The 25,197-nt window shown below is 43.5% G+C and overlaps 1 protein-coding gene across 2 annotated transcripts in view; it reads right to left on the bottom strand.

Moving 5' to 3' along the window:
• Window positions 1-25,197, bottom strand: part of ATG4A (autophagy related 4A cysteine peptidase) — a 78,967-nt gene that overhangs the window by 13,428 nt on the left and 40,342 nt on the right. The window contains exons 3-12 of one of the 2 annotated variants that reach the window (XM_061409399.1): window positions 20,841-20,951; window positions 17,902-17,973; window positions 15,486-15,584; window positions 12,364-12,465; window positions 11,869-11,941; window positions 8,606-8,685; window positions 7,731-7,918; window positions 7,530-7,608; window positions 2,100-2,245; window positions 347-403 (exon numbers count right to left, since the gene is read on the bottom strand). In XM_061409399.1, coding sequence (XP_061265383.1) covers window positions 347-403; window positions 2,100-2,245; window positions 7,530-7,608; window positions 7,731-7,918; window positions 8,606-8,685; window positions 11,869-11,941; window positions 12,364-12,465; window positions 15,486-15,584; window positions 17,902-17,973; window positions 20,841-20,951 — 1,007 coding nt within the window. The remainder of the gene's footprint in view (window positions 1-346; window positions 404-2,099; window positions 2,246-7,529; window positions 7,609-7,730; window positions 7,919-8,605; window positions 8,686-11,868; window positions 11,942-12,363; window positions 12,466-15,485; window positions 15,585-17,901; window positions 17,974-20,840; window positions 20,952-25,197) is intronic. The other variant, XM_061409400.1, reaches the window with a different exon arrangement.

Genomic DNA, 25,197 nt, shown 5'->3' with positions numbered 1-25,197 from the left:
CCTCAACGTTATAATCAGAGTATAGAAGAATTTAGGCTGACCTATATGAAGCTAACATTTTTAGGTTAAAATGGTAATTAGTTGAAGATTTCATTGACTCATAACCTCAATGAGATGGAACATTCAGTAGCTAAAAATATCACTCATTTGACAAAGTAAGCATATTTCACACCAAAGTTTTCCTTTGGTTTCCCCAAAGTTCTGTATAATTCCCCATATCTTAGTTTCTTTCTCTTGCAATAATGTCATATCAGGCTGGATTTGTTACCATGAAAAACCGTTTTGGAAAGGAATTATGTTGAAAAACATTTGGTTTTTTAAGACTGAGAAAAACATAGATCTTTACCTTCTGAACAAGGCTACACCAGCTATCAAAGTCTTTTTCTTCTTTGCAGAAAAACCCCTTGGGGGGAAGCAAAAGAAGACAACTTAGAACTGTTCATGATATATATACACTACCCATCTCATATCTCCAGTTCCCTATTGGCCATTTATATACGAATGTCCCTTCTCTAATTTGTTATTCATCCAAAATTATCTTGCCTCAAAAAAAGCCCTCCTATCTAGAGAATGGACATATGGACACAGTGGGGGAGAAGGTGAGGGTGGGATGAATTTGGAGATCAGAATTCACACACACACACACACACACACACACACGTAGACCACCATGTGTTAATTAGCTAGTGGGAAGCAGCTGTATAGCACAGGGAGCTCAGCTCGGTGCTCTGTGATGACCTAAAGGGGTGGGATGTAGAGGGTGGGAGGGAGGTTCAAGAAGGAGGGGATATATGTATACATATAGCTGCTTCACATTGTTGTACAGCAGAAACTAACACAATATTGTAAAGCAATTATATTCCAATTTAAAAAAAGAAGAACTGGTCAGGGGTACCAAGGCAGGCCTTATGTATTGCAAGACGGAGCCGTTGGCCCAGAGTTGTGACACAACATGCGGGCCACTTCCTTTGGCTCTATCCTCCCAGCAATAAGGAGGAAGACTGAAGTTTATCACTCTCCCAGATCAGTGCCTCACTAGGACACACACATGCTCATTCATATTTTCTCTCTCTCTGCTTCTCACTCTTATTCTGTCCCTTTCCCTTTCACCCTATCCCTTTCCCTCCCTGTCTCCCACTTCACACTGTGAGATATACTAACATGAAAACCAATCTCCAAAGCACAGGGTTAATTCCATTACATTCAGTGCACAAATATACCTACCTAGAAAAAAAAAACAATGTAATAAAACCAGCAGACAAAAGCCAAATAGTACTTTTAACTAGAGGCATTAATTAGTAAGGTGGCTTTGACCTTAAGGAAAATATCTGTTAGAATAAAGAGAACCATGGGCCTCTTTATCCATCCTCAGAACATCCTACAGAACTAAAAGAATGGTCCAAAACAAGAGGAGGACTTTGTCAGCTCTCTACCACTGGCACCCTGACAATCAAGTTAAACTGGAAGAGAGGATTCAGACAGGCCTCAGAACCACTGGCTAGTTCCCAGACAGCTGCCCCTTCCATGTGTCAACAGCAGACATTCTTCCAGGGGTGGGTGGGGGGAACCCTGCAACTTCCTGGATTGTGTGCCCAGAGGAATGGACATTTTCCACCCAGGAGGTCTTGGCCTCTTATCTCCCTCCCTATGTTTCACCTTATTCCCTGTGCCTGGGTGGCAATATTTAGGGGGCAAGAAGGAAAACGGAGAAAGATGGTAAGAGTAATAATAACCAACATTTCTAGAATGTTTACAATATGCTGGGCACTGTGCTAAGTACCTTACACATAGCATACCTCACACAAGTCTACAAGGAAGGAACAATTGTTTTGCCCATGGGAGGGATGAGAAGGCCAAAGCTCAAGTTAAGGAGGGACTCCCCCTCAGTCCATGGCTGGTAAGTGGCTTGGATCCTAACTGGAGCAACTCGGCTTCAGGGCCCATTCCTTCCTGCTACACTACATAACACTACCTCTTGTGGGTGTGGGAAGCAAATATTCTCTTGCCATCCTATCTAACAACCTGGATAACTCCCAGGGAACCAAACTGTGATAGGGCAGCGGTGTGTCTCTTGGCCCACCCAACCTTCAGATACCAACCAATGCTACGGAAGGATCCAAGTTCAGGATGTTCATCCGCTGCGGGGGTTGCAGACAATGGAAAGTCTGGTCGTCAACCGTTCCATTCTCTTCAGTGTCAACAAAGGTCTGGGTTGTGTGAGGGTCCAGGAAAATGAGCTCATCACCTGTTTTGAATGACACCTGATTAGCCTTTGAAGAATCACCCGCCCTGGTCCCACTGCTGTCCTTGGAAGGGTCACTCTGGTTGTCCTAACCCCTCCCTTGGTGACAATGGGAATGAGATAACAGAAAGCCCGAAGGAGAGTAAACATGCTCAAAGGAAGCCACTCACCCTCAAAGCCAATCATTCCATGTGAAGATTTGCCCTAGCATTTACATCTCCTCAAAGTCCAAGAACAAAAATGGAAAGGGACAGGTTTGGGGACAAGGGAGGAATGAGCAACCACAGATGACATGGCGGGCTCAGTGAGCAGCAGTAGCCAAGAGGTGGTAGGTGGAATCACCAGGCCATGAGTCCAGGTGCCATTAGGGAAGCTTCCTGACTCTTTCAACACTGAAAGCACATTGCTCTAGATCATAGGTTCTTAGACCTATGGTCATAGAGCACATCTGGGCAAGAAAAAGGCCTTGGCCTCCCAAAGAAATGGGAATGCTGACTGTGCCACAGATGAGATACCAGGGAGGTGACTTCTGGTCTTAATTTGCTAGCAAGTTAGTCAGTGTTAGAAAGTCAGTAATTCCTGTCAGAAGGCACTGCTTGGTCACATGAGTATCAGCACAGATACACCTCACTGGGAAAACTCAGTTTGAGATGATCAGCTGTTACAAATGGGAGAAAAAACAATGCTTCATCAAAAGGAAAATGTCTAGCCCAATAATGACTTGGGGGGGATTTGGGATAATAAAATCTCTACTTTCATCTGATATTCAAAGGGTTGAGAGTACCACTAAAGATCATGAGCTGATGTACCTAAGGGAGCACCCCAACCTCACTGTCCAGGCCTGAGAACCAAGTGGGCCTCTGTGTTCTAGACTGGGTTAGGGAAGCAAAGAGAGATCTGTCTGAGGCAGGGGGATGGGGTAGGGAAGGACACCCCAAAGGTCTCTGGAATGGCATTCATGATTGTGTTGGGTACATCTAAGTGCTTCTGTTGGCAAAGAGTGTTTGTGACATCTGATGCCAAGTTTAATTTGTCTCTATCACAAACCTAAGACAAACCACTCCACTCTGTCTTAATTTTCTTGTTTTTAAACTGGGGTCACTGGGCCTGTTCTAGTTGGTTCACAGAGAGTATTATCAGAATGGGAAGATCTCACTTCTGTGAACTGCTTGAAATACAATACAAACTCAGGATGTATCTTGCTCAGACTCTTTGCAACCCCATGGTATGTAGCCTGCCAGGCTTCTCCATCCATGGGATTTTCCAGGAAAGAATACTGGAATGGGTTGCCATTTCCTTCTCCAGGGCATCTTCCTGACCCAGGGATCGAACCCGGGTCTCCCACATTGCGAGAAGACTCTTTACTGTCTGAGCCAGCAGGGAATCCCCTTAAATGATCTGAGTGAATTGACTCTTCTGTAAAACAGCTTTATTATGTGATTTTTTTGCATGGGTTCATGCTCCTTTGGGCTTCCTTGGTGGCTCAGACAGTAAGGAATCTGCCTGCAACGTGGGAGACCTGAGTTTAATCCCTGAGTTGGGAAGATCCCCTAGAGGAGGCCTTGGCAACCCACTCCAGTATTCTTGCCTGGAGAATCCCCATGGACAGAGGAGCCTGCGGGCTATAGTCCATGGGGTCGCAAACATGGGGTCAGTCAGACATGACTGAGTGACTAAGCATGCCCACACGCTCATTCAAAAATTGCACAGCCATGTGTCTGACTTCGTCAGGACTTGGTCAATAGATGTGGATCACAGACTTATTTATAGAAATAAAGTAACTTACTGACTAGCCCAAGTTTTTAGTTCAAACCAGTGGTCAATCTTTGACAGGAAAGAAAGCATTTCTTCCTCCAGAGGATCCTGCGTCTTCTGCATTGGTAGGAAGATTCTTTCAGTGCTGAGCCACCAGCGAAGCGTTTGGTTTAAGGTACTAGGAATAATAACAGTGTCCTCTCTGAGTCTGGCCCTTTTCCATGTGTTTGTGTATATCTGTATGTGTATGTATGCATGAATGTGTAGTGGAGCTCTGTGGGCTGGACTATTTCTGACATTGCTTAAAAGAGATACAGTAGATTGAAAAAGCCCTAGAAATTACATGGGGACTGTATCAAGGTCTCCGACGAGGCCCGAGAAGAAGGAGCAGGCAGGTCCACCATCTGTAGACACCCAGTTCATGTGACAGAGCTCCAGGTGGCACCCTCTACCAAACCACAGGAGACAAACATCTCTTCTCTAAGCAGAAAAAATCGCCCAGCCAGGCCACAGTCTTGTACACCAGGAGCATCTCCCAGCTTCCTACTGGGCAAGAGACCACTAGAGAAGCAAGGGGGTATGTTAGCTGCTGCTGCTACTGCTGCTAAGTCACTTCAGTCATGTCCAACTCTGTGTGACCCCATAGACGGCAGCCCACCAGGCTCCCCCGTCCCTGGGATTCTCCAGGCAAGAACACTGGAGTGGGTTGCCATTTCCTTCTCCAATGCATGAAAGTGAAAAATGAAAGTGAAGTCGCTCAGTTGTATCCGACTCAGCGACCCCATGGACTGCAGCCTACCAGGCTCCACCATCCATGGGATTTTCCAGACAGGAGTACTGGAGTGGGGTGCCATTGCCTTCTCCAAAAGAGAAGCAAGGGGGTATGTTAGCACAGACAGCCAAATTGGGGTCAAATTCTGGCTTTGTTACTTTTGAGCTCAGTGACCTTGAGGAAACGACCCCTCTAAGTTTTCCACTAGGCATAAATGGAAATAATGATCTCTACCCCTCAGCGTTAACCCTATCTATCTATCTTTCTACAGCTAGATACATCTCTATATTCATGTTGCTTAGTCACTAAGCTGTGTCCAACTCTTTTGCGACTCCATGGACTGTAGTCCACCAGGCTCCTGTCCATGGGACTTCCCAGGCAAGAATACTGGAGTGGGTTGCCATTTCATTCTCCAGGGGATCTTCACAGATCAGGGATTGAACCTGTTGTCTCCTGCATTGCAGGCAGACTCTTTACCACTGAGCCACCAGGGAAGCCCCATCTCTATATAACTATTGATACTAATCTGTATCTCTCTATAAATGTATTTATATTTTAATATATTATATAAATATATATTTATATATCATAAACAATATAATGATCAGTATATGTGCTCAGTCGTGTTCGACTCTTTGTGATCCCATGGACTGTAGCCCACCAGGCTCCTGTGTCCATGGAATTCTCCAGGCAAGAATACTGGAGTGGGTTGCCATTTCCTCCTCCAGGGGATCTTCCTGACCCAGGAATCGAACCGCATCTCCTGTATCTACTGCATGGCAGGCAGATTATTTACCTGCTGAGCCATTGGGGAAGCCATTATAATGATAAATTATATATATATATACACACACATACATGGAGAGAGAAAGGGGGATGGAGGAAGAGAGAGTACCCTCTGTAGAGTTCCTGGTTCAGAAAATGGAAGCTGTCATCTGTCCCCTCCCTTCAGACGTTCTATCAATCAGGTCCCCCACCCCAAACCTAATACAGTAACTGGGTGAGTCAGAAAGGGGGAGTTGAGGTGACTTTGGAGCCTCAAGTAAAGGTTAAACAAAAGATTTATGAAATTAATAGGCAAGTGGACACTATGTAAACCTCTGTTTTGGGAACTGGGGATTGTCACACCTCTTTCATAAGCAGTCCAACTCCACCAAAGTCTCCCCAGCCCAGGGGCCCCCCAGGAGAAGCAGAGCTATGACAACTTGGAAAATTCTCTCTGGGTAACCTGGGATAAGGAGGCCAGGGTGCCCAGGAATTCATTGAGATCCCTCCACAATTATTTTCCAATCTGTTTTCAGTTTGTCTTCAAGCACAGACAATAGGAAATAGATTTTTGCAAGAGTTCCTTTGACAGGAACCCAGAAGCTTAGAAACAGAGAACATCTAAATTTATAAAACTCCAACTACTGGGTTTTGAACTTTAGAAAGTAAAAGCCTCCACGTTTCAAGTGTTCCATCAAGCTGTAGTTCTCAAGCTCGACCAGGAGGTGGCAGCGTTCGAGAGCGAGCCCAGCAACTGCAGAGAAACCCCACCTTAAGGAGAGAAGAGTAAGCAGCTGAAAGAAGCATTGGGGTCAGGCTGGCTCTTTACTGAGTGCTTTACTGTGAGCTGACAACATGGTGAGCTGGGGGTCAGCCCTATTTTACATAAAGGGAACCTGAGACTGAAAGAGTTGCCTCGCGAACTCTGTCACACACCGAGCCAGTGGGAGGCAGGCCACATACAGGGGCCACGTCTGTCTGTTCCCACTCACCTCACCTCTCTGAATCTCTGAGGAAGAGATGGGTTGGGGGGGTGGCCAAGCTCATCTCACTGTGTCCTCTGCACATCCCTCACACCATTCCCCACGCCTGCTCTGGCTCTCCTTTGTACCCTAAACTCATAAGTTCCTCAAAGCCCACTCCTGCCAGAGGTGACGGTATTCCGCTTCCCTGGCCACATCGCTCCCTTACTCTGTCGCACTAACCAGGTAGGGCCTTGGTACTCAAAGTGTGGCACCAGCAGCACCTGCCCTACCTAGTGAGAAATGCAGGCTCTCAGGCTCCACCCCAGACCTGCTGAACCTGCATGTTAATCTCAAGGTGATTCGTGTGCACGTGAAAGTTTAGAAGAGCCGGGCTGCTCCTTTTTTGTGCCAAGGGCCTTCAATGTCTCTGGTCACAGCTAGTGAGGAAGATGGCGGGGTTTCCAGAGGTGTCCACTGAGGCAGGAATGTCGGGCTGCTCATCAGGATCCACATTAGGTTAGCTGTTTTAAGGCTGAGCCTCCATTATCATAAAAGGGATACCTCTGTTTTCACCTCCTCTAATTTCCACCCAGTCAAGCCTCTGAACAATAACCTAGGAGGCCCAGCTGTGTGGTCTTGGGAAGTCAGAAGATGGCTCCTGGCCCAAATGCCCAAGCTCCAGTAAGAAGGAGATCGGCAAGGCCAGGGAAGTGAAGCCCTGCCGCTCTGGGTCCCAGAGGAAAAAAGAGGTGCTGAAGCAATGCTGTGACCTTGGGGTCGTCCAGTGTGAACACAGCCATGGCACCATCATATTGAGAGGGAAAGAGACGGAGACACTGGTCTCTGTGAGGCACAGGTAGGTGTTACCCTCCTGTAACACCTACAGGCAGGATGAGCTGCCTATAGGCCACAGCATCTCCAGGCTAGGCCAGGGCCTCCTAACTGGAATTGCCTGGTCTTCCACGCAGACCTTGTTGTGCCCACCCTCCCCTAGCCCACGGTGACTTACTTGTGATTACTCTTTTCTTACCTAAGAATCCTATGAAATAATAGGCGTTATTTGGTTTTCCTCCTAATGCCCCTAAAGACTGTGGCATCTTAAAACACTCCTGGAGGGAAAAAGAACGCAAGATTCTCAGCTCACTTGTGGACTGCTGCTCACGGATCTCCGTGCTCACGATGGTGGTGGGATGGGCGGGCCACAGGCGGCTTGGGGAAAGGTGTGACTTACTTTGAAGGCGTCGACATAGACGGGGTTGATTTGGTTTATGCCTAGGCGGAGGGGCACAATGAGCAGCAAGGGTTTCCAGGCCGTGCAGCAGGCCGAGGGGCCCTTACTTTGGTTGGAAGCAGTCAGAGACTCCAGGGGCCTCTCGGCAGGTGTGTCAGCACTCAAGGACAGGGTACGGCACATTTTTTCTAGAAACAGAAGACAGGGCTAGGTAAAAAAGGGGTACCCGGCCCTAAGAGATGCACCATGGGCAAGACTAAGGGAGACCTGACGTGACAGTCCCCACCTGGAAGGCCCTTCCCGCTGCCACCCGGGCCCTGCTGCCCTACTTGCTACAGGAAGCCCCGGGTACTCGTCCAGCCCTTACTTCTCTTCCTTCTGACAACTGAACACTCCTTGTGTCTCCCCAGATATGATGGGCTCATTGGGAGAATCTCATTTGTCAACTAGGCTACAAGGGCCTTGGAAACAGGGACTGTATCTGTTGGTCTCTCGAGCCCCATGTTGGGGAGTACAGTGGAGGAGGGGAGGCCAGAGAAGACCCATGGGTGGTTTAACTGATTATCTGCACTTGGGGTGTCCTGCAGGGAAAGAATCTGGTACTTCACTGAGCATACCAAAGATCCTCTCATTTTTCCCCCTTTCAGAAAGCTGAAAGGGAAGAGAAAAAAGGGCACAGGGAATGATTAACCAGAGCTCTGTGCTCCCCTGTCTTGCTAGAGGGGTGGGCTAGAGAGAACGTGTGTGTGTTTATTCTTTCTCTTTCTCTCTCGCTTTCTCTTTCTTTCTCCCTCTCTTGCCCCCACATGTTCTGAATGGTAAAGAAGAACCTCCATACCCAACCACCCGAAAAGGTAAACCGGCCAAGGACTCACTGATATCTTCGATGACCACGGTGTTATCCATTGAAACATAAACAGCCAAGGAATTCCATTCGTCAAATAAAGCAAGTTTTCTGCAAAGCAACATACAATGAAGTCACAATTGGGGAAGATGGACATCTCGACAGAAAATAGTACCATCTATGTATGTCCAATGTTCCAGAAGTTACCGAATGCTGAGCCACACAGAAGTAGTTCTCTCTGTGGGATTCAGGTCAGGTCTGGCTCCTTTGACCGAGCTCTGGAATATTCCATGTCCAGGGACTTTGAAAATGCCAGAGTCACTGTTTCTGAGCCTCAGAAAGAAGGCCTTGCTTTTTATAAAAATGGAACAGGCTGCCTTGCAAAATGATGTTACTCCAATGGGCAAGAGAGGACCAGTACACCTGCTCCCAAGAGATTTTGTTTTCTTTTCTAAAATGTGAGACATTCTGACTCATTGCTTAAAAAAAAAAGGAAAACTGTTACTTATATGTGTGTGTGTGTGTGTGTATATATATATATATCTATAGGCTTCCCTATTGGCTCAGCAGGTAAAGAATCTGCCTGCAATGCAGGAGATTCAGGAGACCCAGTTTTGATCCCTGGGTTGAGAAGATCCCCTGGAGGAGGGCATGGCAACTCACTCCAGTATTCTTGCCTGGAAATCCCCATGCACAGAGGAGCCTGGTGGGCTACAGTCCATGGGGTTGCAAAGAGTCAGACACAACTGAAATGACTTAGCACACACACACATGCATATGTGTGTGTGAATGTATGTATGTGTGTGTGTATGTGCGTGTGTGTGTGCGCATGTGTGTGTGTGTGTATATATATATGTGTGTATATATATATATATATATATATATATATTTGTTTAGAAGCATATATAATATGAAGAATAAGCCCCAGGGAAATCCAGAGAGAGAGAGAAACAGATAGAGGAGATGATCTCTTCGGTCCCTCCCCAAATGCAGTAAGAATGTTGTCCCAGGAGACTTGCTGGGCCTTGTTGGTCAAGAACTGAAGACATAGATAGAGCCATAGATTGTGCTGAATTGCGTAACTTCAGAGGCTTCCCTGGTGGCTCAGCTGGTAAACAATCCACCTGCAATGCAGGAGGCCCCAGTTCGATTGCTGGGTTGGGAAGATCCCCTGGAGGAGTGTGTGGTAACTCACTCCAGTCTTCTGGCCTGGAGAATTCCATGGACTGTATAGTTCATGGGGTTGCAAAGAGCTGGCCACAACTGAGTGACTTTCACTTTCAGAGGAGATTAGAAAGAAAACCCATTTAAAAAGAGATTATCTGAGGAAAATATGTTGTCTATTTCTCCCTTATTTTCTTCTCTAGCCAGTTTGAAGAAGACATTTTTAACCTGGCTACTATGGGATTTTGGGGTAAAACCCAGTCTCAACAACCAACAAAATGAAACAAAAACACATTCTCTCGCAAACTAAAGTAGCTCCCAGTAAGAGGTTAGTTACCATTATATTTTCATTTCATTCATTTTATCTTTCCCCAAAATAATAATAACATAATCATTATCATCACATACTGCTGTTCCTGATAATAACATTCATGATGAGTAAGAATCCACCTAAATTCTTTTTCAAATATATGTTTCCATTTACTTGTTGTTGGGAAGTTCAAATTTTAGAAGAAAGAAGCAAATTCTGAGGGATATCATTTATAAACCAACAATATCAAACTAGGTTTTGGGATCAGCACAGCCATTCCAATGTTTTATACTTTCTACCCTGGCTTCTTGCAGTGGTTCCTGAAATACCACCAGATCCTCACTCACCTAACCAACAATGGCCCAAAAGGCACTACAGACTAAAGTAAGAAAGTGGTCTCAGAGAGGCTGCACTGTTAGCAAAGGGTGATTCCAGGATAATAGGTTTCACCTGGGTCCCCAAGAAATCCAGACTACTCCTCTCACAAGCACATTTCCAAAACATTCTAGTTCACTGAAGGTTCGCTAATATCTGAAACAGTGCCCATTTGTATTTTGCATGAAGCAGGTCCTGTCATCATGCTCCAGAGAGCCTAAGAATTAAAGTAGCAACCAAAGAAGGCTGCTGCTGCTGCTGCTGCTACGTCGCTTCAGTCGTGTCTGACTCTGTGCGACCCCTGAGACGGCAGCCCACCAGGTTCCCCCATCCCTGGGATTCTCCAGGCAAGAACACTGGAGTGGGTTGCCATTTCCTTCTGCAATGCATGAAAGTGAAAAGTGAAAGTCAAGTCGCTCAGTCGTATCCGACTCTTAGTGAAACCATGGACTGTAGCCTACCAGGCTCCTCCATCCATGGGATTTTCCGGGCAACAGTACTGGAGTGGGGTGCCATTGCCTTCTCCGACCATAGAAGGCTAGATGGTTTTAATTTTCTGATGCCTAAATCAGCATCAAACTCTGGCTGCCATTTTCATTCACTCATTCATCAGGTATTTTTTGAGCACTTACAGGTACCAGGTGGTTTTATGTGCTAATGTTATAGGCGTGAACAAGGAAAACACAATTTCTGCCCTCATGGAGTTTCCATTTGGTAATAGGCTGTCAGGAAGGACAGTGACAATAGGTGAGGTGGCCTGTGGGTGTAAGTGCCAATGCCACTCACCCCATTCATTTCCAAAGCAGTGGTCCTGGCCTCTCCATGTTACCTCTTGCTGTGGGAGGTGAATTCTGGGACTTAATAGGACAATCGCAAAAGGACCATGCTGGGGTACCCTGAGTTTACTAAAAGATGACAAACTGATTCCAAGACTCCCTTGGGGTTTGTGTCTTCCAATAGGTGGTGAGTCCCTTGAAGCAAGAATTATACCTAGTTTATTTTTGTACACCTAATACTTAGCATAGTAGAGGTGCCCAATAAATGTTGAATGAATCAATGAAGATTTTTTAAAATACCATACAAAGTGGGAGTCTGTGCCTTCCCTAGGCTGGTTCAGGCTTCCCCCTCCTCCTTAGTACAAACCCTTTGGCTTCAAAGTGACCCTCAGGCTGATGGTTGAGTGTCTGAGCACCAATCTATCAAGGGGATACGGAATGAGTACTGAGGGGCCTCTACCTGGACTGATACTCATGACTACAACTCTGATAAACAAAGACAGTTGTCTACACACATTACACACTTCAAGGAAGTATTTGAGCAAAATGGTACAGATGTTTGGTGGCTCAGTGGGATGGCAAGAACTGCTTGGTTGATGGGATACTGAGTTGGTGGAGGCAGGCATAGGAGACAGTAGAATAAGGCTCGTGCCCAACCTTTTTACTTACTTCAACACCTGTGCAACTGTATTTGGTCCAAACCATTCGCCAATTGATTTCCCTTCTCCTACGCCCATCTGTGCTGTTTTCATGTGGAAAAAATAAACATGTTAGTGAAAGGTCTTTCAACAAACCAAAAACTCCTAATTTTTTGCATAAATAATTAAGTAGATAGATGACTTAGTGGAGCCACATATAAAGCAGGGGACAAGAAAAGCAAGTACAGGGGTTTTCTTGGTGCTCCAGGGGCTGAGATGCCTAGCTCCCAATGCAGGGGACCTGGGTTCAATCCCTAGTTGGGGAACTGATGCAACTAAGTTCACATGCCACAGCTAAAAGATTCCATGCGCTGAAATGAAAGATCCCACATGAAATAAAATATTTTAAATTGAAAAAAAAGAAAAGCAAGTACAGGCAAAGTAAGCTGAATTTCACAGTGTTTCTTTCCTCTTAATTGGACTATGCAACAGAAAGACAGTCTTTAAACTACTCATGTGACCTTACCCATTTGATGGATAGAGTAGCAACAGTCTTTTCTATCTAAGAAGCACTGTAGGATTCGTTGGTATTCTTTGGGTTGTTCTTTCTGTTTCTCCCAGTTCCAGTCTTTTTAGGGAAAAAAAAAAGAGTTAAAATCATGTTTATAACCATTTGTTATCTCTGCAGTCTTACTCTGACTACAAGGTTAGAAGGAAAACAAAGGCATTACATCCAGAAAGTGGGAACGATCAGGTCAGAATATTCCCAAGTATCTTTAATATTGATGACCAAGACATCTGGAAACGGATTTCTTTCAGAGACTCAGTGGGTGTAAAGTAAAAACAAGACAAGAAGTTGACCAAAAAATTGACTTTGCCCATGAGCTGGAGTTGGATAAATATTACTTGAAAACAGGGACACAAGGCCTTCCTGGTCAGCTATTCAGTGACCAGGATGTCACCTCAAAACCCAGCAGTATATCCAGGTCTCACTCAGACACTGTAGTGTCTCACGTGCACACAAACACCAATGGCTTTGGTTTGTATATTCCAGTAGCACTGACAAGAGTCTCATGGGGGGTGAGGGGAAGTGCCATCCTGACACACCAGTATTTCCAGGGGAATAAAAACAATTTGCAACTAAGAAGGTTTTTTAAAGAAATGCACACTGCCATTTTTTACACAGCCTTTTTAAAAGGCCACACTGAGCTTTGGAAAAACAAATACCTTTGCTATCAGGTGTTGAAGGTTTCCTTATGACCAAAACTAAAATAATTACACCTGTAGAGATCTGATCTATGCCTCAGGCACAGCCCCCCAGTTCTACAGGGGCTGCTTATGACTTGCTGAGGACAACTCTGAAAAAACGCTCATCGTCACCTCTGTGGACAGGACACACTGTTCCCATTCCCTCAGCTCTAGGAACTCTGTCTAATGGGACAGATTTCTGAGACTTAGTTGGCTTCCAAGACAGAAATTTCTCTCCTGAGGTTTTAGAAAGTGTTTGAATTCACAAGTGAAATCTACTGGAAGGCAAAGGCCATTATCTCCAGAGTCTTTAATTCTCTTTGCTTTTTTTTTTTTTAGAATTTTTTTCAATAGGGGAACAATTTTTATTATTTATTTTTAAACATTTAAAATTTTTTTGGCATATAGTTGTTTTACAATGATGTGTGCTTTTGTATTTCTGAAACCAAATGTTTAAACTTTATATCCAGCAGTCTTCAGAGGGTGAACAGCATTCAACTGTTTTTCACCAGCTAATGAACTGTCTGACTCTGGGGGAAATCCCAATTAGCTGGCTGCTATGTACCACTAAATATTTACTGATGACAGTGATAAGTCAACTAATACCCCACCTCAACTGCAAAATAACCAAAAAGGAAATGCTCCAAAATACTTTATAAAATCACATCTTCTCATTCGAATATCTTAGCTATGAGATCTATTTCCACATTCTTCCTGCTGCTGCTGCTAAGTCGCTTCAGTCGTGTCCGACTCTGTGCGACCCCATAGACGGCAGCCCACCAGGCTCCCCTGTCCCTGGGATTCTCCAGGCAAGAACACTGGAGTGGGTTGCCATTTCCTTCTCCAATGCGTGAAAGTGAAGTCGCTCAGTCGTTTCCAACTCAGCAACCCCATGGACTGCAGCCCACCAGGCTCCTCCATCCATGGGATTTTCCAGGCGAGAGTACTGGAGTGGGGTGCCATTGCCTTCTTGCTTTTACATTAAAACAGTTGAGACTGCTGATTGTGGGGAAAACCCCCCAGTTTGCTCTCCGCAAAATTCATTTCCAGAAGAATCATCTTGAAGTGTTTCATAAATGAGAAAGTAAAAACAGTAAGAATGGATCTGTTCCAAGAAGTCTATGTACAATAGAGAAATCACTGGACAAGAAGGCAGAAGACCTGCATTCTATTCCCAAATCCAGGTCTCTTGCTGTTCAGCCTGGGGCAAGTTACCGTATTTCCTGAGCCTCAATTTCCTCATCTGTTAAACAGAAATTATGATACTACCCAGGGGACGCAGGCACGGGACATTCTAAACCCTGAAAAGCAGGCATGAAGCCCTAAAGCCTCCCCAGACTCTTCTCCAGTCTTCTCTGTAACCACAGGAGGATGTGTGAGGTTGTACAGTCAGGGAAAGGGAGTCGGTTGTTGTACCTCTGAATCTCAAGGAGTAACAGCTGAAGATTTCAGCAGCCCGATCTCATCCAAGGTGGCCTTTCATCCCCTCATCCCCAAGGCAAACCAGACTTTCACCCAACTTCCTGAACTGGCATCTAACCAAGGTCAGCCCACGGGGAAGTATGCATATGTCTTAAGAAAACAAGACTCAAGTGTTCCAACAATGATTACTGGAAGGTTCTAATTTTAAGATAGTGTGTACCTTTTATTATTTAAAAAATTTTGTAAGCTTTATTGAAGTATGACTGACAAATAAAAATTGCATGTGTTTAGCTTAAACAGCATGATTTTTAAAAGGATATATGATGTGATAATTTAATGAACCTATACATTATGAAATGATTATCATAATCTACTTAATTAACACATCTATTACTTCACATAGTAACTTTTTCTTTTTTTAAACTTTTTCTTTTTTAAAGTAATTTATTGGAATATAGTTGCTTTACAATGTTGGATTGGGAAGTTCTTAATAAAGCAGCCTCCTGAGAAAGCTAATTTAAGGATTCCTTCATTATCAAGTGGACCTCATCAGTGAACCCACACCAAAATAGCACTGGTTCCCTCATTAGCCACTTCCTTTAGGTCACTGACATCTTTCACCAAATAACTTAAATGAGGTCAAAAAACAGGCTCACCACCACACCCTTCTTCCTGCTCCTTTTGTTATCTGACCTGTTTAAGAACCCACGTGAACAATAGTGAAGATGCAAACTCTTCGATACACTTGACTCAATGTTCAGTTCTGTCCCAGGAAAATAACTCTCTGGCTTAGTGAGTTACAAGGAAATGCAAGCTGTTTCCTTCTCATGAGAGGGTTTGTTGACTTGTCAGCCCCACCACTTGGGCTTACAGAGAGCACTTCAGGACCTGCAGCTGTATTCCCTTTAGCACCAAGGCTAAACCATCAGCAGTAAATGTGACTGCAGAGGTCTCCAAGACAGAACAAATTTAACTCACCCCTTCCCAAGTGTCTGCAGATAAGGGCTTGAGCCAGCATCATCTGTCCACAGCGTAGCATACATCCCCAGCCAGCATCTGATGAAGGGCCTGTTCCCCCTGTTGGCAAAATGGATGAGAATGAATGTGAGTTCATTAAATTGCCCTTTCCTGAAACATCAGCATATTGGAGAATCATACAATATAGATAGGCACACATATTCAGAATAGAGAGGCAAGAGATAAAGCCAGATATCCAACAAGGTTTGTTACAGGGTAGAACTTGCAAAGATAATGCTGAGTTAACCAAAATGGGTTCTGTGACCTAAGGCAAAACAAACAAATGAACAAAACCTGCCCTGTATGTTTTCTGCTTAGAGACATCCAGGCATGCATTCAATTTTGGTAGATGACTGACTACCATGTATGACTACCAACACTTAATCCATGACATGTCATCATCTGCCTGACCAAATCTGGCTTTTCACAGTTCACTTCCAGAGGAGGGCAATCTTATCTGAGTTAAAGAATAAATGCTACCAAAGTTGATCATCAGTATGGTCAAGGAAATCTGGAAGGCTCTTGACCATTCTAAATATACATTATGAAGCTCTGAATGGTAAGGAGAATGTAAAATAGAGGAAAGAGTCCTAGGTTAGGCATCAGAAGACCAGTCTCTAGTTACCTAATCTAAGTCTCATCTGTAAACTGGAGATAATAGCATATACCTTGCCTACTATCAGTGGATACTATAAGAATTAAATGAGAGAGTATCTATAAAAGTATTCTACCACTCATTCAAGATGATGTAAATATTTGGTATAATGAGTATGGTCATAATGTTGTTGTTTAGTCACTAAGTGGACTCTTTGCAACCCCATGGACTGGGGCCCACCAGGCTCCTCTGTCCATGGGATTATCCCAGCAACAATACTGGAGTGAGCAGCTATTTACTCCTCCAGGGGATCCTCCTGACCCAGGAATTGAACCTGTGTCTCCTGCATTGGCAGGCGGATTCTTTACCACTGAGTACAAGGGAAGCCCTAATATAAAATACTATTAATAAATTAGAAATATACTATATTTTTAAAAGGTACAAAACCAGTTAATAAGACAACAGGTTCCATTTAAAGAACACTTGACATAACAAAAATCCTATATATGTGGCCGGGCATGGGGTGGGGGTGGGGCACTCAATATCCTTTTTCAAAGTACTTTAAAGTGAGACAACTTGGACGGCAGAGGAGACATTATGCTTTCATTGCTTCCTCTCCCAACACAGAAGTGGAAAAGTATGCTATAAGCATGGTCTCACAAGACTAACCGTAAATGACATCATCAGCCATGTAAGACACGTGGTCCAAGATGGCTGCTCCTTTCCTTTTGTTGTGGGGACTGAAGGAGAGTTGCTACAGCAAGATGAGGAGAGTTGAGCCAACTTGTCAGCTGGAAGTGGAGTACGTTGGCTCTTGCTAATGGTGGGATTATAGGCCAGATTAGTAGGGAAATATGCAATGAAGCCCACATAAAGAAGGGATCATCTCTTTCAAAACATTGTCAGAGTTGAATTGCAAATGTTTTCAAATGTTGCAAAGATCTTGCAAGATCCAGAAAAAGTTAACAGTTTAGAATTACTAGGTAGTAAAGATTGTTCTTTTGTGTATTTTACTCAGGTACTTCCTATGGAGAGCAAAAAAAAAAAAAAAAGTGTGTGAACTTCATTTTTCACACTTATCAGAAAGATAGATTTCACTCCAGTTATTAGGTCCAGTCCCAAAACAAAGTCAGTCAGACAGGTTTCCTCTAAGAGAACAGCTTCCACCAACTGAGTTTGGTGATCCTTTTCTATAGGACCACAAGATTAGAAAGAAGTAACCCTATTTGCAAACATTTTACAAATTTTCTCTGGAGGGATCCTATTCACTTAGCTCATTAAACTGTCCTTTTTTCTAGACAGCAGCTGGTATTCTTAACTGCCTAGAATTAGTTCCAAGGATATCCACTATAATTCATTTCTCAGTGGCAAAGTGTTTTCATATCATAGGAAGAAAAAAAAGCAAGAGAATTATTTTCTTTCCTTCAAGGTACAAGTCATCTTTAATAATCAAATAACTCCATAAAGCAGTGGACTGTATCAAGTTAAAAGTTTGACTGTTTTGTTGCTCTTAGACTTAAAACAATATCTCTAGTGCCCAAACACTTGGAGGTGGGCTCAAAAGTAAACCGGCATTACACATTAACACCACGGAACCATACAAGCTGGGGCGCATTGGCAATGAAACTTCTGTATGAAGCATAAGACTTAATCAACTACTCCCCCAAACTAAATTCTTCACTATAGTGAGTTGGTAATTCTGAGATTTCCATGATATCACTGATAACCTCAGGAAAGCTATCTACAAGGAAGAAAGCACAATATAACAAATGATATACCTACCAATTGGTGAAAATTTCCTCCTGTATGTAAACCATAGACGAGCACTTATATCAGACAACAGCTTAGATTTTTCTGTAATTAAATGTGAAATTAAAATTAAATCACCATATCCCATCTAAAGATATCTGTCTTTGATTTCTGAGCCAGGGGCAAACTAAATTTCAAATAACCAGTCATTTCCATTGTTATGAGGCTAAGGGAAATTCATAGGAAACCCAGTCTCATTTTAGCCAAATAATTTCAGTATTTCCTCCCGCCTATATTTTGACCAGAGCTACTGGCTACAATGATGCTGAGTGGCTCCTGTCTCTTCACTGAGCTCCACAGCCCCAGCAGGTGCTTAACACTGAGATCACATGGCCAAAAGACAAGGACTGGGAAAAGCAAGGGTCCTGGGTAACCTAATGATAGGCAGTCAGCCCCTGCCTGATGGTTGGCTGGATCTCTCATCAGCATCCATGGTCTGTTACCTAAAACGAGGGATAGGTTGTTGGCATTTGTGTGTGCACGTAAATCTTTAACTAAAAAGATGTCCCTGCTAAGCAAATTAAGTGTGTAAGAAATTAGTGCATTGGCATTTGTAATCTAAATGGTGATATAACATCACAAATGCTTTTGTCATTTTTTTTCAAAGCATGCTTTCCTGTATATATTTTACAGCGTAAATTTACTTCAGTGGCCACAAATATGGCTTCCACATGTCCATCTGTACTTAGTTGTGCTTCTGTCTTTCTTAGTCTTCTCTCTTCCTCTTCTCAACAACACATCTATAATTGTAATTCTGTACAGAATTTATAGTCATTGCACTTTAAAAGAAGAAAAAGAAATTCAGTGTTAACCAATAGTCTCTATTTTCTCTTCTGCCTTTCCTTTGAACAAATCAGAAAGCTGAGCTGTCTGGATTTTTCTTCCCCTTCATGTCACCAGTGCCTAGCACAGTATGGGAGCCAGATGTAAAATGGTCAAGCTCTGCCTGGGTTTGAGCCCTGATTCTGCTACTTACCAACTGTGTGGCCTTGTTACTTAACTTTTCTGAGCTTCAGTTTCCTCATCTATATAATGGGGAGAATAATTGCACCTACTTCACAGAGATATGAGTATTCAACAAGATAACACTACATGGAAGGCAGGAGCTTATATGGTACAGTACACAGTAAACCTGAGGTAGATGTTAGCTATTATTTTATCCCCTTGCCTCAAATGCTCATGCCCCTCACTCCTTCCCCTGATATTCTCTATGTCTTCTGGCTTGCCTATATGCTAGAAAGGCTGGTGAAAGTTGTATAGACATTTTTTAAAGATTTATTTATTTATTGGCTACGGTGGGTCTTCAATGTTCTGTGTAGGCTTTCTCTAGCTGTGGCAAGTGGGGGCTACTCTTCATTGTTGTGTGTGGGCTTCTCAATGGCCTCTCATTGTGAAGCATAGGCTCTAAGCACGTGAGCTCAGTAGTTGTGGCATGTGAGCTCTAGAGCACAGGTGCGTGGGCTTAGCTGCTCTGTGGCATGTGGGATCTTCCTGGACCCGGGGCGGAACCTGTGTCCCCTGCATTGGCAGGCGGATTCTTAACCACTGGACCACCAGGGAAGCCCTAGACTTTAATAAGAGTTTCACCTTGAAAGGGCTTTTCCAACTTAACATTTGAAACTGGGCATATTTGGCAACTTGGGGATCCCTCTTTTAGGGAATGCACAACTAGAAGAGATCACCTGCAGTCCCTCTCCTAGTAATTACTGGCAAAAGGAGTTATGATCCAGAAAGTGACTTATCCGAGGTAGAAGAGTCTGAATACAAAAGGTCTCCTAATTGTTAGCACTAGGTGCTCTCCACTATTCAGGGTTTTCCAATCAAAAGGATAAAGCCAGACTCAAATGGAATTAGAAGATGCTAACTTCTTCTCTTGCCTTTTTATTTATTTATTTGTTTTTGGCTGTGCTGGGTCTTCGTTGTTGCGTGGGCTTTCCTCTAGTTGCGGTGAGCGGGGGCTAGGTGCAGTGTGCAGGCTCTTTCTCTTGTTGCAGAGCACAGGCTCCAGGGCACGCTGGCTTCAGTAGTTGTGGCTTCCAGACTGTAGAGCACAGGCTCAGTAGTTAGGGTGCACAAGCTTAGTTGCTCTGCAGCATGTGGGATCTTCCTGGATCTCAGATCAAACCCATGTCTCCTACACTGGCAGGTGGACTCCCTACCACTGAGCCACCAGGGAAGCCCCCTCTCTTGCCTTTTGGTCAGTTTCTTCCTGCCCCTCCCTCCATGCTAGGGCCTCCAAAGAGGATCTCTCTTCAGACACAAAACTCAGAGCTGCCTATTTCCAAGTTCAGGTTTTATCTATGTGCTGGGTTGTTAGCACTTTCAGGTAAAAGGTCTTTCTCAATTTATAAGAATGTAACGGAAAGGAAGAGAAAGCCAAGCCTCCTTTCCATCTAGCTGCAGTGGCTAAAAGTTCTGTACAAAATCAGAATAAACTGAGACAGTACCACAGTCAGCAAAAGCTCTAAAAACTATATGCCTTCTCAGTGTCTGAGACTGTTTCTGACAGCCACGGGCTATTTAGAAGTCCCTTGGATGGCAGTGTTTTTCATCTAGATAGAAAAGGACATGAGAGGAATGAGAAGTATGTAGTCTTCAAAGACTAGATAGTGGTTAGTAATACCCAGAGCCGGTCCATGTTTTTTGAAACCTGAGGCTTAAAGAATTGGTGGGTTCTCCTTTAAGAAAAAAAAAAATGACTTTTTCAAATTGTACAAATACCTATGATCATGTGAACACATTGCTAGGGCCTCAGAAGGGTCTTGGCACGCAAGAACTGCTCTGGCTGTAAAGTAAATCTGCCTAGCAGTAGCATTAACCCCTTGTCAACCCAAGAAGGAAAACAGGGTAGACTTCAACCTCGGGCACCCATCTCATTTGGGTTCTCACAGACAAATGCAACCAAACCTTACCTGTTTTAAGAAGATGCTGTTTTCCCAAGATCCATACCAGCTCATCTGTATCTGGAAACTCTTCTAGGTAGTCAGCAAAAATAGTAATCTGGTTTTCATACTTGGATAAAACTGAAAAGGAAAGAAACTTAAACAAAATGTAATAGAGGGAACTTGCTTCTATGATTTATTAATTATTACCTTTGTCCTGAAGGTAAAAATTAGAGTTTTTTTAGATTCATCACTGGAATCTAATGGAAGCAAATCCTCCTGCTTGAGAAACAAAGACACTTATGGGGCCTCAAAATCTTTTAAGAGAGGGATTTCCTTTTGACCACCTGTTTAGACCTTCCTTTTCTCATGGTCCCATTTGCCACTATCTCTGAATGATGTTTTGGTCACAATTACATCAAACATTTTTTTCTAATGGGGCTTTCTTTGTAAACAGCCACTTTCTAGCTTGTCCTAGTGTGAGTGGAGTACAAGATGACACAGTAGTACCTGCATACCTGACCTCTTTCCATGTCTAATCAGACCCTAGGGACTAATGTGAGGTTTCTAGCAGCCAGTGGCTTAGAAGGGGCCTATGACAAGCCTGAAACACTATATATATACACCTCTGAAAATGTAATATTTTAGCTGGAAGTCCAGATGTTTTATCAGTAATTTAGTGTTTTATTCACTTACAACTTCTACAAAGAAGAATCTTGAAGCAACTGATAAATAGAACTTGTTCTTGGGATTCACAAATGACCATGGTTATCTCTCAACAGAAAGGAACTGAACAAAATACAATTAAATCTCATAAGTTCATAGGCCACACTCTCAGAACTTATGTCCAGGTAATGTGGGATGAGTTAAAATTCACTTCTGTACCGCCTGCGGGGAAAGGATCTGCTAAAAGTCTCAAGATTGACTTGTGAAGGGAAGGATCTTATCACAAAAGTTTCCTTTAAGTACTGAGTCAGCCAACAAGTTCATTCGGATTTTTCCATATGAGGTTATGAGAAAACCTGAACAAACATTTTGGCCAAGCCAGTATTTTCTGAGAGAAAGAATATCATAGGTGGTAAATAAGTTTCCAAGCCAGCCCAGAAAAATCTATCTTAACCTATCAGCAGAAAAATGAAATTGTTAGTATATTTCATAGTTTATGGTGCTGTTTCAATGACAAATCATATTTCAAGTTCAAAGCTGAGACAACCAAGCACACATCTTATCATCTCAGCAATTGGAGGCTACCAGACGCTACAGGGAGGGGAGCTCAGAGCCAGCAGGGGCCATTTTGTGCAGCTACTAGTAGCTGCAAGGGCTCTCCCAGATCAGCCCCTAAGAGCGCCAAGGGAATAGTCTCCTATAAAAAATATCATTGCGGGATGTGTTTAGCTCACTTGAAAGGACAAATTGCTTTCTTCTGGCTTTGTTTTCTAAGGCAGGAGCATGCTGTTTTCATAGAAATAAATGGTCTTTCCTAGAAATAAATAAATGAGTCTTATCTGATCATGAAAACAGACTACTCGGTTGGAGGCTGACGTTATACTTTGTATCATTTGTATACACTGAAGTCATAATTTGTTTGAAGTTATAATTTTAGAAACACAGCTACCCGGGATACTGCCCTTCTTGAAATATGTGACAGAAGTCCAGTCTTTCAGGGATTTAGGTAGCCTTTCTCCTCAAGATGTTTTCATCATTAGGGTCACAGCCATGGCGCTATTTCCAATGTACAGAAGTTAGAAATGAGACAGCCATTTCATTCCCCAGTGAAAACTCATCACTGCCAAATCTGCCAGGGAGCTTGTGTCACAGTCTTAGCCTTTCTGCCCCTGGCCACAGCCCCTGGCCCATGCTCAGGAAATAGCAGGCTAAAAATGATCATCCAGGTCAGGCCATCCCCAGGAGGTGGTGGACAGAGGTGGCGTAAATCACACTGTGTACCTTCCCACCCCATTCTCCACCCCTCACAGGCAAGAGAAATCAGGTTAAAACAAACATTCAGTGAAGCCTAGAAAAGGGGGGCAGAGGGGAGGGGTGAGTCAGAAAATGAGCAATTTGAGAGAAGTGTGGGAAAGGGGCAACCTCTCTGGCATTCCCCTGGTAGGGATGAGGAAGGTGGTATTGGATGAATGTACAGCATGTATGCATATAAGCCTTGGGTCTTTTTTTAGTACTGGCTGAAAAAAAAATTCTCTATCGCCAACCCTGTCTCAGTGAGTCATTACCCAGCTATCTGGTCAAATTAGTACAGCCCCTACAGCCTGTGAGAACTGCACTGCTTCATTTGAGATGGCTCTGACCAAAATGATAGCCAAAGAATTTTCCTCTTGCTCTTACACCCCTCACCCCCAGGCCAGGAAAAAGGGCAATTACAGTCTCTATTCTTCCAGAGTCTCCTCTTAGAAAATAGACTCCATGAACGCAGTGTGTCAGCCCATAACCAGCCTGAGTTGAAAACTACAGGGATGAAACAAAAGAAAGCCAGACCAGAAGATGAGATTAACAGAAGTACAGAGTGATAACATGAGGAGAGCGTATAAAAGGGAGTCTGGGGAGGATAGAGGGCTTGATCTTCCACAAGAACTCAGAAAGATGAAGAAGCCAACTGGGTTGTGGTTGAGATGCAGAAGTGAAATGGCATTTCCAAACAAATCACTTCTCACTAACAGCAATCCTTCTGAAAAAAAATTTCATAAACTACTTTTGTCCTACCTTAAAAGTAACAAATTTTATATTAACAGACTTATATGAGCTCCTTGCGCTTTCAACCTGTTTAAAGACATAGGAACTATACAGGCAGAGCTACAAATATTGCAGCTTGGTGGACCAAGAATCAGCTTCTATAAGGTCTGATGGGCAACAGGCTTCACTCTGTTCCATTCTACTTTAATAATCATTAAAAAGAATGAAGTCTCTGCTGGGTTAGCTTAGTAGTCAAATAATAACTGAGAAAAAGATTTCCATAAGCTCCTGGAACCAAAAAGTCTCCCAGTCTTGGGCAAGACGCTCTGTGTACATGCTAGGGCATGCTTTCAACACTCAGCCAGGCAGTTGATTAACTATGCCTTAGTCTTCCCTTTCTGCTTATACAGAGCTCAAGGTCAGCCAGAGTGAGAGCTGAGGGCCTTCTCAGGTCTTTCCTGAGCATGCACATAGCCTTGGGACTGTACACATCCCTGAGCAGGCATGTGGTCCTCTAGGTTCCCAAGAATATGCTGGAACTTTTCAAAGTCCCAACAAATATATTATTCTTCAGCTTTACCTTTCAAACTTTTTGGTTATCTACTCCTCAAATAGCTGTGAAGTTAATCATTTGCCTCTAATAGTTTTCCAGAAAAGCCCCCCCGCCAACCCAGAGAGGGGGAGGCTATCTGCACCTCCAAGACAAGACAAATAAAGTTTTACATGTGGGGTTTTCTGGGGAATTGCCAGACAGATCAAATAATGACAGCTCTCTAGAATTGAGGATTTAACAGTTTCAAACCTGTTCTGCATCCTCCAGGGGTTACCAGGTTGCTGGCTTTCCCTATGGTTGCAAGCTGTGAATTCTCAAGGCCACTGAAAAGCTGGAGAGCAAAAGATGGGCATAGCACAAGTGAAAATGCCACAGAGCTGACTATTATAAGGCAGTCATTTTTCATGAATAAATGAATATTCCACAGATTGGTGCAAGCCTTTGGTTAATTTCCAGAGTGCAGCAAAAGTTGGTTCTGATCGTCTTTGCCAGTTCTTTTCATTTCTATTATGGGTAGAATTTTCAGAAGTCTTCACTCTGTCATTTTTGCTGATGACTTACTTGAATAATTTGCTTTCCAGTGATTGACTATATTTGTAAGCGTTATTTTGTAAAACGGCAAGTAAATGAAAAAAATCACTTTTTTAACAGATTTTCTGATAGCACTTAACAAAACTTGTGCATCAAGTCTCCTAGATTCTGTGGGGTTTGTTCCCCACAAACAATAAAAAGACTCTAAAAGGGAAATCAAAAGGTCACAGTCTCAGGGCCAGAAAAAGCCTGAGACACCACAGAGTATCTTGCTTGTGAAAAAAAAAGTGAAAGTGTTAGTTGCTCAGTCACGTCCAACTCTTTGTGACTCCATGGACTGTAGCCCGCCAGGCTCCTCTGTCCATGAGATTCTCCAGCAAGAATACTGCTATTTCCTCCTCCAGGGGATCTTCCCGATCCAGGGATCGAACCTGGGTCTCCTGCATTGCAAGCAGGTTGTTTACCATCTGAGCCACCAGGGAAGCCCCATACCATTTATAGTTATTATAAAATATTGACTATGTTCCCTGTTCTGTACTATATGTACTTGTAGCTTATTACAAAGTACTTTGTGCTTCTTAACCCATTACCCTTATCTTCCCCTTCCCACATCTC

Source organism: Bos javanicus, chromosome X (genome assembly GCF_032452875.1).
Source record: "Bos javanicus breed banteng chromosome X, ARS-OSU_banteng_1.0, whole genome shotgun sequence".
Lineage (NCBI taxonomy): Eukaryota > Metazoa > Chordata > Mammalia > Artiodactyla > Bovidae > Bos > Bos javanicus.
This window is presented reverse-complemented; position numbering and strand designations above follow the sequence as displayed.